The following is a 15049-nucleotide window of genomic DNA, read 5'->3' as shown; positions in this document are numbered from 1 at the left end:
TTAGAACCTCTTACAGAACCTAACCTAGAACTTTGCATGGAGGTGGTGCACAAAACATCATTGCAGACTAAATAAATGAATGTCTAACAAAGGAACTTTCAGCATGCTGGCGGGAATCACACTTACCAGTGATATGTGCCAGTTGCAAAAAGCACCGAAAATCGTGACTTGATCTGAGACTTTGTCTCCCCCGAAAAATAGATAGAGCAATGATTGTTGTGGATGACATTCGATGCCTTATCTTTGCCACCATTTCTTCTTTGATTAAAAAGCAAACAGTTGACCGCCTTCTCTGTGGGGTCACCTGGCAGTGGCAATGAACTCTACTTGGGCCGTCACCATCCGAGCCACGACCGGTCCTCACCACAGACTCCAGACCGCTCAAGTGGCCGTGGCCATGAGAGAGGTTTCAAACTGGAGAGCAGCTCATCTACTATCTAACTGTGGTTCTGTGAGAGGTCCTCTTCGCTGCCCGTGTCTGTCCCCGCTCCACTAATCATGGCCAAGCAGGTCAGTCACAGTGGAAAGTCGCTTATTTCGCTGGCCCACAGCTCTGAAACACATATTGTGGCATTTTTGTTTCGCTTTACAATTTTCTTCCACTCAAAATATCTTCACCTTATCTGAGCCTGGGCTCCCACAGGATAATCACTGATCTGATCCTGTCTGTTGAAGTGGAGTTTTGCAGAGGATGACTTTTTTTTTCTTAGTTTTGCACAGGATTTCCTAAAGGGAATGAATTCTGGGCAATATGCCCTCACAAGAGGATTTCCTCTGGGCGCACAACAAGCTTTGGAGACAAAGATGGGGTCCTCCCACTTCTGCCCCATGACAATTAATGAGGGGAGTGGAATACAGTCAGCCCCATGAGATTTGTCTACCAGGGAAATAACAGGCTCAGTACTATTCTTAAAATTCCAATCACCAGCATTCCTCAAAAATGTTAAATGGTCATTAAGAAGAAGCGAAGTCTGAGAGTCTGTCACCACCACCACAAGCCTGAGGAGACTTGACAGTGAAATGTAATGTGGGATCTCGGACGAGAAAAAGCTAATTACGCAAAAAACAAAACCACCACAACAACTACAACAACAACAACAAAACACAAGTAAAATTGAATAAGATATGGTCTTTCGTTAGTAATAATGTGTGAATACCGGTCCATTAACTCTGACCAACGCACCACACAAATCTACGAAGTTAAGACTCTGGGATGCAGGGCATGGGGCGTGGGGGAGCTCCTGTCTTCACAGCTTTCTAAAACTGCTCTAACCCAAAAGATTAAAAACAACAACAGGTGTATTTAGGAAGAAAAACAAAGGGCAGACGGACGATCCTTTTCCCACCTCGTCCTCACCCAGCAAGGCACTCCAGCAGGTCTCACTGAAGCAAGCAGGAAACAGTACACCGCAGAACATGTGTTGAGCACTGCACGGTGAGTGCACGCAGCCCTTCCATACCCGGCCCTGCGCCAGCGTTTGTCAATAACAAATCTGGCTCAGAAACCCAGGCTGCACCACATGGCAGGTTTACCTGGGACTGAGGTTGAGCAAATCGATGCATTTGGTCTTTAGTTCTCCACTCGTTTCATATTCCAACATAATTCCTGTAAAAATAAACAAACGTGGTGTAAGACACCGGGGATGACACGCCAACGTCAGAAGTTAGTCTACTTTGCCGTAACCTTTTTTTCACCTCTATTTTTTTAGTTTGTAAAATTTCTCGGCATCCGGGGCACCTGGGTGGCTCAGTCGGTTCAGTGTCCGACTCTTGATTTCGGCTCAGGTCATGATCTCCCGGTTCGTGGGTTCGAGCCCCGTGTTGGGCTCTGTGCTCACAGCTCGGAGCCTGGAACCTGCTTCGGATTCGGTGTCTCCCTCTCTCTCTGCCCCTCCCCCACTCAGGCTCTGTCGGTCTGTCTCTCTCTCTCTCTCTCAAAAGTAAATAATTAAAAAATGAAAATTTCTCAGCATAAAACATAATGCAGTGATGTCTGATTTTAAAACACGGTCGTGTGAACTCGCTTTTCCCTAGTCCTTCCTCTAAATACAGCTACATACCCTTGAAAGTCTTCAACAGGCGATGCTAAAATAATCACAAACTGGGTAGAAGGTGGACTGGCCAGAGGCCTCAGGACTTGAGGAATCACAGCATGGTGAGTCCCCTGGGTTTTCTTTTTGTCTCCCACGTGTCCCTCAACAGGAGAGGAGCTTGACCTGCTGCCCAGAACCACCAAAGAGCACAGCCAACAAAAACCGAGCCACAGCAAAGCTTGCTCTCTGTGGCCAGAGGACCAGGAGAAGGAAGTCAAACAAACAGACTCATGGGGAGCCCTAAGCCCTGCTCCACAGCCGGGGCCCCTTAGGCAGTCTGATTCCCTCCGTGGAAGCCCGGGGCTGCCCCAGTTCTCCTGCAAAGCTGGGCCCCAGCAGTGCTCTGATCTGCCTGCAGCAGCCCAGCAACAAAGCCCCAGGTGTCCTCGACCTCAGCTTCTCAGCTGGGGCCCCGGGGCACTATCTTATCTCTCTGCAGCAGAGACAGAGAAGTCCCCGGACTGCTCAGACCCCACTCCACAACCAAGCCATTGGTGGGCAGTCTCATCCACCTGCAAAGGGAGCGGCAGTGAAGTCCTGGGATATCCCAGACCCCACTCCACAACCAGGCGACAAAGCAAGTGTCTTCCTGCATTTCAACCAGCAGTGTAACCAGGTAGAGTCCTGTTCCCCACCCCCAGAAGGTCACTCAGTGAGACCAGTCATCCTGGGAAGTACCTCCTACCCTACAGGTGGCACCAGCTGGAACTGAGTAGGGCCTTAGCAGCATCAGAAAAACAAAGCAGACCGGAAGAGCATTGCAAGGGCTCAAAACACTAAGCTGCCCTTGGAACTAAAGCCCACAAGTAGACCAGAACTTCTACGCTAAATCTAAACGTGGTAACTGTCTGCCAAAGTAGATTCAGATAGGATCAAGAGTCTGCTAACGTAAGAACCAAAATGTCCAGGATACAATAAACAGGAAAAGACCATCGACAAACCCCAATAGCCAGGATACCATAGGAAATCACCTCTCACACCAAGAACCAGAGAAAGATAATCAATGAACACAGACATGGAGGTGAATCAGAGGCTGGAAATACCTGACAAGGATTTTAAAGGAGAGGTCAAAAATGCTGTAGCAACCATTTGCAAATTCACTTGAAACAAATGAACAAAATTTTAAAAATCTCAGAAAAATAGAAGTTTTTAAAACACACTAAATGGGTATTATGTAACTGGAAATTCAAAGGACAAAGTGAAAAACTTGTTGAATAAGTTCAGTAGGAGAGTGGAGAGGACAAAGGATAGAATCAGTGAACTTGAAGACAGATCAATAGACTATATTCCATCTGAACAACAAAAAGATAAGTTACTGGAGGGGGGGGGACCTGAAAACAGCCTCTTAACCACTTTATTGTACTACCTCTATAAATGTGGGCCAGTGGATCTCACAAGTTTTGGCCTTAGGACCACTTTACATTCTCCAAATTATTGAGGAGGCCAAAGAAATTTTATTTCTGTAATATTTTCCGCATTAAAATTGAGAAAATTTAAATTCTGTATTAAACTGTTTTAAAATAGCAATAATAAAGTCATATCATGTTAATGTAAATACATATTTTATAGAAATAACCAAGAAAAGTAACATCGCTTTACACTTTTCAAATCTCTTTAATATCTGGCTTAACTAAACACAGCTGGAGTCTCAGGGCGCCTGGGTGGCTCAGTCGGTTAAGCATCCAACTTCGGTTCAGGTCATGATGTCACGGTTTGTGAATTCGAGCCCCACGGCGGGATCTGTGCTGACAGCTCAGAGCCTGGAGCCTGCTTCGGATTCTGTGTCTCCCTCTCTCTCTTTGTCCCTCCCCTGCTTGTGCTCTGTCTCTGTCTCTCAAAAATGAATAAACATTAAAAAAAATTTTTAATAAAAAAATAAATAAATAAAAACAGCTGGAGTCTCATCTCTGCTTTGCGTTCAAGTTGTTGCTACATGGTATTTCAGATGAAGTATATGGGAAAAAATCTGGTCATATCCAGATATGCAGTTGGAAAAGGGACAAATATTTTAACTGCATTTTCTAGTAATCATGGATAATCTTCTTTAATATTACATTAAAACTTAGCAAGTGTTAATTCATAAAGAATGGTTGCAATACAGAATCTGAAACCACATCAATTAACTCTGCGTACATTACGTTAAAATCCACTGGTCTATATCGCATGTTCAAAGGATATCTTATTCATGTATGGTTTATAAACCACGCACCAGACATCTGAAAAATATTAGTTTACCGAGTTATGCACATCTTCTAAATGTTGACGTATATAATCATACAATATCCCCCCCCCCAATCACATTTGTTAATATCACTACCAACATCTATCATCAGAAAACTCTTTTAGTGTCGGTAAGCTACCCAGCTCATGGAGGTAGATACAAGTTTTCTGAAATTCTAGTTTTTGCTTGAAAGCTCAAATTTTGTCACTGGCAAGAAATGCTGACAGTTTTGCTTGTAAGTTTCAGGCTCACTTTGCCCCTTTTCAAGCAAAATGTCTCTGAAATGTCCCAGTCTGAAAGCTACATTTGCTTCTCAGTCCTTCAGGTAAAAATGGTGCTCCGTGAAGAAAATGGCTAGTTCATCTCTCAGCTCAAAGGACCGCACGGTGTTTTCCTCAAAACCACTACGGAACACTACCGTGCAGAAGTGTTTAATGAGTACTTTCTATTTCACCACCCAGAATGCAAGTACTCCTATGTCAGTGTCTCACTACATTAGTGAGCTTTACTGTTTCATCAAGGACATTCCTACGTGAAACTGAGGGGGTTTCTTCCTTGTGCCAGTGTGTGTCAGTGAGAAATACAATGACCACTCTGAGAGTTTGTGGCCACCCACCGCCTGATTTGTAGTAAGTTTCTAGCAGTTTCACCTCCCCTTGCTTTTGTACAAGTAGGGCAAATGTCAGTACAGCGAAAAAAGCAGATGGTATCTGACTGTTATTATGTAGAGATTTGACCTTGAGGCCCCACTGAAAGGGTGCAAGAGACCCCAAGGGTCCTGTTACAATTTGAGAATCCCTGCTATCAGATATATTTGATATAAAAGATAGGATTTCTGAAGCATTTCAGATCAAGAGAAAATAGGAAATTCTATCAAAACACTGTATTTGCTTTCCAAAGCACTACACCATTGAAATGGAGTGTGGCAGGGTTGAAAAGGCATGTGCTTGGCATCAAAGAGGTCCAGGTTTGAGCTCCAGCTCGATTCCCTACTCACTTCATGATACTAGTAAAGTAATCCCTTTATATCCCACTTTTCTTATCTGTAGAGAATACCTTCAGTTTGCTGGTTGAAATTAAAGAATACGTACATAAAACTCCTGGCATATAGAAACTCATTAAGTAGTGCTTATTACCTAACGATTAATCAAATACTGCCTTGCGACATATCCGACATAGTCAGCTTGTATTACTTAAATTGCATCGATGCCTTCTCCCAGTGAGATTGTGACACCTTTGAGAAGGAAACTATTTGCTTCTTCATACTCCCAGGAGGACCCTCCCTGGAATGAGTCGTGATGGTTTCCGCACAATAAGTGCATGATTTGGCCAGTTTCAAGTACAAACAACACTGTCAAATGGATTGACGTTACTTCCCCTCTGTGATTTCCATTTCTCCCTCCATGGTGCCTGCCTACTTCATTGTCTTTACCGGTAAGTCTTTCTATCTTCTGTCCTGGCAACATCTGACTCATTAGACTATGGTCTCCTGGGTCTGCCTCTCTTCGCCCCTAGCGTCTACCATGAAATTTGGTACACAGGAACTGTCCAAACAGTGCTTGTTGAATACGTGAACTAACGAACAGATGATTGGATGAGTGTCTCCAGACAGCTTAATGCAATTAACAGTCCCTGTCTTTATGACACATGGACTTTCAGAAATAATTGGCACGATGACCACGTCCCTCCTTCAAATAACTATCCTCAATAGGCTTCTATGAAATCCTTCCATCTTTTTCTCCACTTTGTTATTTTCCGTTTCTCCTTTACTGATCTCTTCTGCCTGACCTTGAACTACTGATTTAGGGTGCCAGTCTTTTTCTCTGTATAAATTCACCTATCCTCATGGCTTTCACTGCCATCAACGCCAAAAATAACTCTCCCGTCTAGACCTCCTCTGAGTTCCACACATGTTGATATCTCGCCTGCACCTCCCACAAGTCCAGGATCTTTCTCTTCAATCCTGTTTCTCCTGGAAAGCTGTTCCTCAGTGTCAGACATGACCACTCACCCAACTGCACAGCTACAGTCTCAGGAGAAGCTCATTTTCATACAGTCGGCTTCATGGATTTGCCACAACTAAGTAGGCAAACCCGAGCAGCCGTTGTGTAATGAAGGGTAACATTTTGTAACCGAAAAATCATTCCAAATGCTTTTAATAACCGAACAACTACAACAACAACAAACTGCCCAGAACAGCAAGACCCAGCAGGCAAACAGCTGTACCTAACAGGCTGGTTTGATTCAGTTTTATTTGGTTTCTTTTCCCCAAGAAGTGATTCTTTCATATCAAAGACCTGAAGCCAGACTCTAAGAAGCAAACTTAACAAATTAAAAAAAGAAAGGATCCAGTGGAGAGCCAACCACTGTAAATACTGTTGTTTCCTTAGTGTAAAAAGAGGCTTCATGTTCCACACTAACTTTTTCAACAAAATATGGATGTCATAACACTGTCAAAATCTTTCTAAAATCTTATTTGTATGCCATATGTTCTGGAAAGGATTTAAGTGAGCTTAGAAAAATAGAATACAAGAAGCTAAGATTGGAAATAAGAATTAGATACATTGACAAGGGAAGATTCAAGAAAAGGAAAGATCAAATTCGCAATTGCATTGAACACCTAAATATAAAATTAACAACAAATGTACAAGGCCTGGCTGTACTATTTTAAATGTTTTGTACTATTGAACATAAAAGAAAATTGTGATGAAATGGAGAGACACATTTCTAGATGAGAAAATGCAATATTATAAAGATGTTAAATTAATCGATGAATTGAAGTAATGATAATGATTCTATTTTTTGGAATTTGAAAATTTACCACAAACTATAAAACAATAAAGTGCGGTGACGGTAATATTTTAAATTAATGGGGAAAGAATAAATTATTCCATAAATAATGGTGTAATAAGCAGTTGGATTTTGGGAAAATTGGTAAAATTGGATTTCTACAATATACAAAAACATATTCTAGGCGGATTAGAAATTTTAATATTAAAAACAAACTATAAAATGATCAAAATACTAGAACATATTTACATCTTAGTGTATGTAATTGGCTTTTTAAGTATGATGTGAAACTCAACGCCTAAAAAAGAAAAACCAATGCATTTGTCTGAAGCCAAATTTGAAGCTTCTCGCAAGAGAAGATACCACAAAGTCAAAGACAAATGAGAGCCAGCAAAAAAATTTCAACTCTAAATGCAAAACCTGAAGAACTTAATATATAGGAGCCTAAAAATATTTTTTTACTGGCCAAAAGGCATGAATAGTCAATTTGCAAACAGAAAAAGACAATAAACAGACCAAACTAAAATGTACCCAACTCCATTAATAAGAAACACAAAATGCAACAACAGATATAATTTTTACTCATCAGATTAGCAATACTGCAAAGATTGACAATACTAACTAAATATTAGCAAGGTTCGGGACAGGTATTCTCACTTCCTGTTGGTAGACATATCAGGTGGCTCTCTTCCAGGACCCGTCACACCTTCAGTGAGTCGAGCACGATCTCAGCTAACCTTTCATGTATTTTTCAGAATTTTGTTAAAAGTAAATACTACTTCTGTAATTAAAAAAAAAAGTCGGAGGAAAAGGAAAGAAAAAAGTAGGAGAAAAATTAGAACATGGAGAAAAAGGAAGAAAAATGACAGAGATTAACATCAGTAGAACATCAGGTCCTGAAGATCAAAATCCCTGAAAGGTTATTTGAGAAGTCAGATAAGATACAGAACTATAAAACCTACCAAATTGCTATCAATTTAATGCCTTCAGCTCAGCTCACGAACTCCAGGTTCGTGAGTTTGAGCCCCACATTGGGATCTGCTCTGACAGTGCAGGACCTGCTTGGGCTTCTCTGTCGCCCTCTCTCTCTGCCCCTCCCCTGCTCATGTGCACTGTTGGGGGAAGAGAGGCACGCACTCTCTCTCTTTCTCAAAAGTAAATAAACGTTAAAAAAAAAAATTAGCACTTGACAGCCCACACAGCATAATCTATATCCTAAGGGAATGCACTAAAAAATTGCAGCAAATGCACAAAATTCTGTGTTCTTTATTCACAACTATCTTGTTTCTTATAAAATAAAAAAAGTTTAGGTCTTTAAGTTGACTACTAAAAATTAGTTGGTTACTATACAAGCGGATCTAAAAAACAAAGGGCAACATCTGAAACCTGAGCATTGGACTATTTCACTGAGACAAAACACCAAGGTCAAATGCTCACCCCTCCCATGACCACTGAGTTCCCGTATGAGCCAGAGGCTGGGTGGTGCGCAGTGAAGAGGTCAAGCAGAACACAGACAAAGATGCTCCAGGAGTACATGTGGTTCTTCAGTGACTGTTTCCCACAGTACCTTAGTCTTCTTGATCTGCCCCTGGTTGTGCGTTTTCATGTAATAAGCATGATTCCCAAAACATCGAAGAAGCTGCTACCCCCCAAATTCTGCAATGTTCTCAAAGGCTAAGCCTTAAAAGATGTGAGCATTCCTTACTCAGATCACATTCAACCAACAAAGACCTTTAAAGTGCCCAGAATATTAACTAGGCTTTTTTTTTTTAACATCTTTTATTTATTTTTGAGAGGCAGAGAGAGAGAGTGCGAGCTGGGGAGAGTCAGAGAGAGAGAGAGAGGGAGACACAGAATCTGAAGCAGGCTGCAGCCTCTGAGCTGGCAGCACAGAGCCCCACGCGGGGCTCAAACCAACAAACCACAAGATCATGACCTGAGCCAAAGTTGGACGCTTAACCGACTTAGCCACCCAGGCGCCCCTTAGCTAGTTTTATTAATGTTTATTTAGTTCCTTCTCCTGACCCAAAACACCAGAGGCCTACACACAAGAAGTAAAAGACAATGGCTGTGATGCCTGAGTCAGGTGAAAAGCACGTATGGGACACCCACTCTTCACAAAGCAAAGAGCTTATGAATTAATGAATAAGATAAAAAGAGAATGCCCATGTTTGATTAGCCGTATTACTGCTATGGACTTTTAGGAGGGAGAGAGATCATTCCATGGATGCCAACAATGGAATGCTCCTGACCTATACGATACTCAAAAGAAAGTAGGAGGATGGAAATCGGGGGATCAAGCGATGAAACCAAACTGTAGAAGGGATAAAGGTAACATGGGAATGATTCAGCGGTGAGTGATTTTTTTCCCACTTGATAATGTTATTCCAACACCCACCTGCTATTCAGAAGTACCTTGGAAACTTGCATATAATGTATAGCTCACCAAAGACTGGAATTCAGAAATTCAGTGTCTAACCTGCTAAGTGATATGACTTCATTGTAAGATAATCATTAAGGCAATAGTTGCCAGTGGGAGACCACAGCCTTCCTGGAATGTGGCATTGCTGGAACCTGGACTTTCAGAGCCGGAGTGAACCCTACAGATCATCTCTCTGACTTATTCACATTTCAGGAGCTCCAGGTTTTCTACTCAATACATATCACCCCATTAAACTCATTTACTCAACAACTATGTTGCATGTCTATTCATTCCCCAGTCTCTGTCTCCTCTAGGTGCTAGAGATACAGTTGTAAACAAAACAGAGTCCCGTACCTCATGAAGCTTTTATTGTAGCAGGGGTGATCGAGGGAAATAAGTAAATTAAAATCATGGTATATTGAGCTGAGATCATGCTAAGAAAAAACAAAGCAGACGGGGAGGCTATGAAATATCTTGAGGAGAAGCTGGCAATTCTAGAAATTCTAGAAGGGAAGCTTCACTTTCACTTTTCTCACTGTACTTGCTTTTAAGGACAGAGCTATTAAACACACACACACACACACACACACACACACACACACACACACACAAAAACCATGAGAGTGTTGATGATGTAGATGTCCAGGGAAGATGATTCCAGGCCAAAAGAGGAGGAAGTGCAGGGACCCTGAGTGGGGGTCATGCCCAGCTCAGCCAAGGAACACTGGGAAGAGCAGCTTTGCTGGAGGGGAAGGAGGGTGGAGTCCAAGGCAAAGGTAGGGAAGGGCCTGTAGGGCCTTGGAGATTATGACCTTGAAGACCATGGCCTTTTTACATTAAGTGAAATGAAAGGCCATTGGAGGACTCAAGCCTAAGAGTGACATGATCAGATTTAGGTTCTCCAGTCATCTTGCTGTTGTGTTGAAAATAAACAGGAGTGGGGCAAGGGTGAACGCACTAACAACAGGAAACATGGTAGGCATTGCTACCATGAATGTTGTGTATATTTTCTTTTCTTTTCTTTTACTTTATTATTTATTTTTTAATTTACATCCCAGTTAGATGGCCTGTAGTGCCACCGTGATTTCAGGAGTAGATTCCTTAATGCCCCTTACCCATTTACCGATCCCTCCCTCCCACAACTCCTCCAGTAACTTTCTGTTTGTTCTCCATATTTAAGAGTCTCTTATGTTTCGTCCCCCTCCCTGTTTTTATATTGGTTTTGCTTCCCTTCCCTTAGGTTCGTCTGTTTTGTATCTTAAAGTTCCCAGATGAATGAAATCATACGATATGTGTCTTTCTCTGACTAATTTCGCTCAGCGTAATACCCTCTAGTTCCATCCATGTAGTTGCAAATGGCAAGATTTCATTCTTTTTGACTGCCAAGTAATACTCCATTGTATATATAGCTGTATATATTTTAAAGGTGAACCGGTAGGGGGCTCCTGGGTGGCTCAGTCGGTTAAGCGTCTGACTTCAGCTCAGGTCAGGATCTCACGGTTCATGGGTTGGAGCCCCGCGTTGGGCTCTGTGCCGACAGCTTGGGCCTGGAGCCAGCTTCGGATTCTGTGTCTCCCGCTCTCTCTCTGCCCCTCCCCTGCTCACATTCTGTCTCTTTCTGTCTCTCAAAAATGAACGAACATTAAAAAATTTTAAATAAACAAAAAAATACAGGTGAACTGGTAGGATTTATTACTGGCCTAAACGTGGGGTGTGCAAGATGGGAGAAAAGAATGAGTCCAAGGTTGTGGCCTGAGTAAGTGGAGGAAGGAAAGTGCCATTGACTGATAGGAGACAGACCATAGGATGCCTCAATGACATGCACACTGCATATCCAAAGGAATAACCGGGCAGGCTGTGAGTTACTCAAGACTACTCAGGTTTTTAAACCTTGAGAATGGATGAGATCACCCAGTATAGACAGAAAAGTCCAAGGACAGGGCTCTGGGACACTCCAACATCAAAGTCAGAAGGAAGAGAAGCCAACATGATGGACAAAGAAGAAATGACAATGAAGCAGGAGGGAAAAAAGTAGGTGCGGAAGCCAATGGACATGGACAGAGCGGCCAAATTCATCAAATGTTGCTCTCAGGTCAGGAAAGTAGGACTGAGAGGTGGCCAGAGCGTTTAGTGATGTTAGAGGCCACTGAAGATCTTGAAAAGCACAGTTTCAATGGAGCGGTGAAGGTGAAAACATGATAGGAGTGAGTCCCAGACAGACGGGAGAAGAGAAATGAGGAAAACATTCCTCCAAGGAGGTTTGCTGGGAAGGGAAAGAGACAAATGGGACAGCACCTGCAAAGGGTCAGGAGACCAGTGGGAGAAGTGTTATTATCACCATGTGACTTGGTGACCAAAATGGCTTGATGGCTCGAAACAGATTGCCCACGTTACAAAATTTGTATATGGTGAGAGCCAGTTATTATGACCCCAGAGCTCATCATATTAACCTCCATTCCGCAGCAAAGGGGTGAAAGTTAAGTCATTCAGGTCTCATCGGGCCAGGATATTTAGTCACCTACTTGCTTTGTAGCAAGTTTTGCAGACTTTTTATTCTATATTCTTCTTATTTTCTACGGGGATTCTGACCCGGAACCAAGAGTTCTTCCCCTATGTCTGTACCTAAGGAGCCGGTGACCAGTGGGCTTCACTTAATTCTTCAAAGATGCCCATGTCCTCACCTATGAAACAAGAGAACCAGGCAAGTTTATCCCTTTCTAAAACTGTAGCGTCCTGTGGACTTCTTTCCAAATTCCTTAACTCATGGGCGTCAAGGGCTGTGACCTTCAAGCCCCAAGGCACAGAGTTCGCGTTGGCAGGCCCTCAATAAATGCACGGATCAACTGCTATGTGTGGTCTGGAATGCGGTCACCCACGTAATATGCTCTGTTGAATATGCATTCTTTTCATATCCAACATACCTTGACGTGATCATCCTGGGACGTTTAAAATGAAAAGTGCCGTCCTTGTTGGGTGTCTTCCCCTCCGGAAACCAGTATCTTGGGCCTTCTCCCTCCCCACCTGCCACATTCCTAACTAGCCAGAAAAGCATTGTAACTTCCACGTTTAGAGGTTTCCTAAAAGAATCATTTTGAAAGTGTCCAGGAACAGAGCCCAGCAACGAAGGAGTGGTGGGTTAGGTTGGGTAGTGCCCTGTTTCTTGTCCCCCACGTGGCCACCGTATAGGGGACGCCCCCACCCCCCACCCCGGCCCCTGGGGTTCCAGCAGCCTCCTCCGCCCCAGACCCTCCCAGAGCCAAGGACCCCACGCGAGGACGGAAGGGGCCCGGCCATACCTGGAGGGTAATACCGGAGCAGGAGGCTCTTGAGTTTCATTTTCTCCTTCCCAGACCCCCACCCCCCCCGCCCCGACCCGTCAATGCTCTTCGTAGCCATGGAAACGGCCAAACAGCGGCGGGGCGAACTGCGCGCATGCGCGGGCTTCCAGCGCGAGGAGCTGGGCGCGCAGGCTGGACAGAGGCCCGCGGCCCCGCGAGGGGCCACCAGGGGGCGCGCCCGCACCTGCCCGCGCGTTCCCGGGGGCGGACCTGGGCTCCAGGGCGCGTGGCCGACGACAGCGATCGCGGCGTTGCTCCCGTCTGAATCTGCACCCTCGGCGCCCGGGCTGGACGGAGACTGGGTGCCCTCGCGTCCTCAGTCGGGGTGACCTCACAAGGGGAGAGGCGCGGCCCAGCAGGGCGAGGTGCGGGCCGCGTGCACTGTGGCCCATTAGGTTTCCCAGGAGGAGGGATGAAAGAAAAAACCCCTCCGGGTCACCGTTCCAGGCCCCTCCAAAGGCCCGGTCCCCACAAAAGAATTAGGAGCACCACTGAAGAGGCTACGTTTCCTGACGCTGCGCCAGGGACCTTCTGCACCTATAGGGATAGAGACCAACCGAGGGAGGGGCTGTGCACCGTTTCTTACCGCCCCATGTCACGGATGAGACGACTGAGATTCAAAGGAAGTACAGCCGATCCCAGCTAGGTAGCGGCGGAAGCGGGATGAGAGGCTGTAACCTGGAGCCCGGTGTGCCCTAAACCCTGGGGTTAAGGCCATCCGGACCTTCTGGTGGCCTGTCCTATTTCTTGCCAGCGTCTGTCCTTTGCCTGCCAACTTGAGTTGCCATTAGGAAAACTGGCCGGGAAGGGTCAGCAAGCCACACTGCCCATTTCCTTTAAGGAATTTGGCCGAAGTTTCTAAGTCAGAATTTCCCCTATCCCTCCCATGACCCCCCTCCCTAAAAGTTTTCTGTAAGATCTTACAATTTCTCTAAATCGACTCGCTTATTTTACTTCACGTTTTTAAATGTAAACTGAAGAAGAAAGGTGTTAATCCTGTAAATTAAAATTTGTACACGATTGTCAACGAAGAGCAGCAGGTAACTGTAACAATAAACGTGACTATTTATTTATTTATTTATTTATTTATTTATTTATTTATTTAAAATGTTTACGTATTGACTTATTTTGAGGGGGGAGAGGAACAGAGAGAGGGAGACAGAGAATCCCAAACAGGCTCTGCACTGTCAGTGCAGAACCCGTCATGGGGCTGGAACTCACCAACCGGTGAGATCATGACCTGAACTGAAACCAAGATTCCCACTCTTAACCGAATGAGCCATCCAGGTGCCCCACATGTGATTTTTTAAACGCTATTGAATAAGCCTACACTATTGCCTACCAGAGACTAAGAACCAAAGGCCTCCCCTTTCTTAAACACATAAAAAAAATAGGGAAAAATCAGCAACCGTTTGAAATTTTCAAGACAGCCTAGGTACCCAACTGAGCCTTTCTACTTCCGGGACCCAGGAGATTGGAGAAATCAATGACTGGAGAACCTTTGCTACTGTGTGATACAATGTAGCCTAATACAAATGGCCAGCACATAGCATCCCATACTTGGCAAACAGAAAACCAGATGAAATCTAAAGATTCCTTCCAGTTCAAACTCTGCCCTCATTGTTAACACTGGAAAAGGTTTAAGTATGGAAGGGCCAAGAGTTCATCTATAGAAACGAGGTAGCCTTTAGTAGATTTTGTTCACCCATTTATTGTTTATGCTTGTGACATTTAAAATGAGGCCTCCATTAAAATGGGGGCGCCTGGATGGCTCAGCCGGTTGTGCATCCGACTTCAGCTCAGGTCATTATTCTCACGGCTTCTGAGTTTAAGCCCCGCGTCAGGCTCTGTGCTGATAGCTGGGAGCCTGGAGCCTGCTTCACAGCCTGTGTCTCCCTCTCTCTCTGCCCCTCCCCTGCTTGTGCTCTGTCTCTCTCTCAAAAATGAATAAATGTAAAAAAAAAAAAAAAAATTAAAATGAGGCCTTTGGAAAAGTAGTAAATGGAGACACCATATAGCCATGTGATCAAAGTTAACCTCCCCAATATCGTGACAAACTGACATCCATACTTCCTATTACAAGCGCTGAAAAGGACACAGCAGTTTCTGTAATTCCTGCCTGCAATACATACCTGTATCCAATCACGAGGAAGCATCAGGGCAACCCCAGTTGAAGAAATTGTAC

General features: G+C 44.1%; 1 protein-coding gene across 4 annotated transcripts in view; it reads right to left on the bottom strand.

Moving 5' to 3' along the window:
• The window catches only part of DAW1 (dynein assembly factor with WD repeats 1), a 46855-nt gene extending 33953 nt beyond the window's left edge, over positions 1 to 12902 (bottom strand). For 2 of the 4 annotated variants that reach the window (XR_008295596.1, XM_027048636.2), the window contains exons 1-2: positions 12823 to 12879; positions 1534 to 1606 (exon numbers count right to left, since the gene is read on the bottom strand). Coding sequence is in view for 3 of the 4 variants with exons in the window: in XM_027048636.2 (XP_026904437.2) it covers positions 1534 to 1606; positions 12823 to 12862 (113 nt within the window). In the remaining variant the exon portion in view is untranslated. Of the gene's footprint in view, positions 1 to 1533; positions 1607 to 12447; positions 12599 to 12822 lie in introns of those variants that run through there. The other 2 variants (XM_053215902.1, XM_053215903.1) reach the window with 2 other exon arrangements.
• Between the last annotated feature and the right edge of the window lie 2147 nt (positions 12903 to 15049).

The sequence above is a fragment of the Acinonyx jubatus genome, chromosome C1 (assembly GCF_027475565.1).
Source record: "Acinonyx jubatus isolate Ajub_Pintada_27869175 chromosome C1, VMU_Ajub_asm_v1.0, whole genome shotgun sequence".
NCBI lineage: Eukaryota > Metazoa > Chordata > Mammalia > Carnivora > Felidae > Acinonyx > Acinonyx jubatus.
This window is presented reverse-complemented; position numbering and strand designations above follow the sequence as displayed.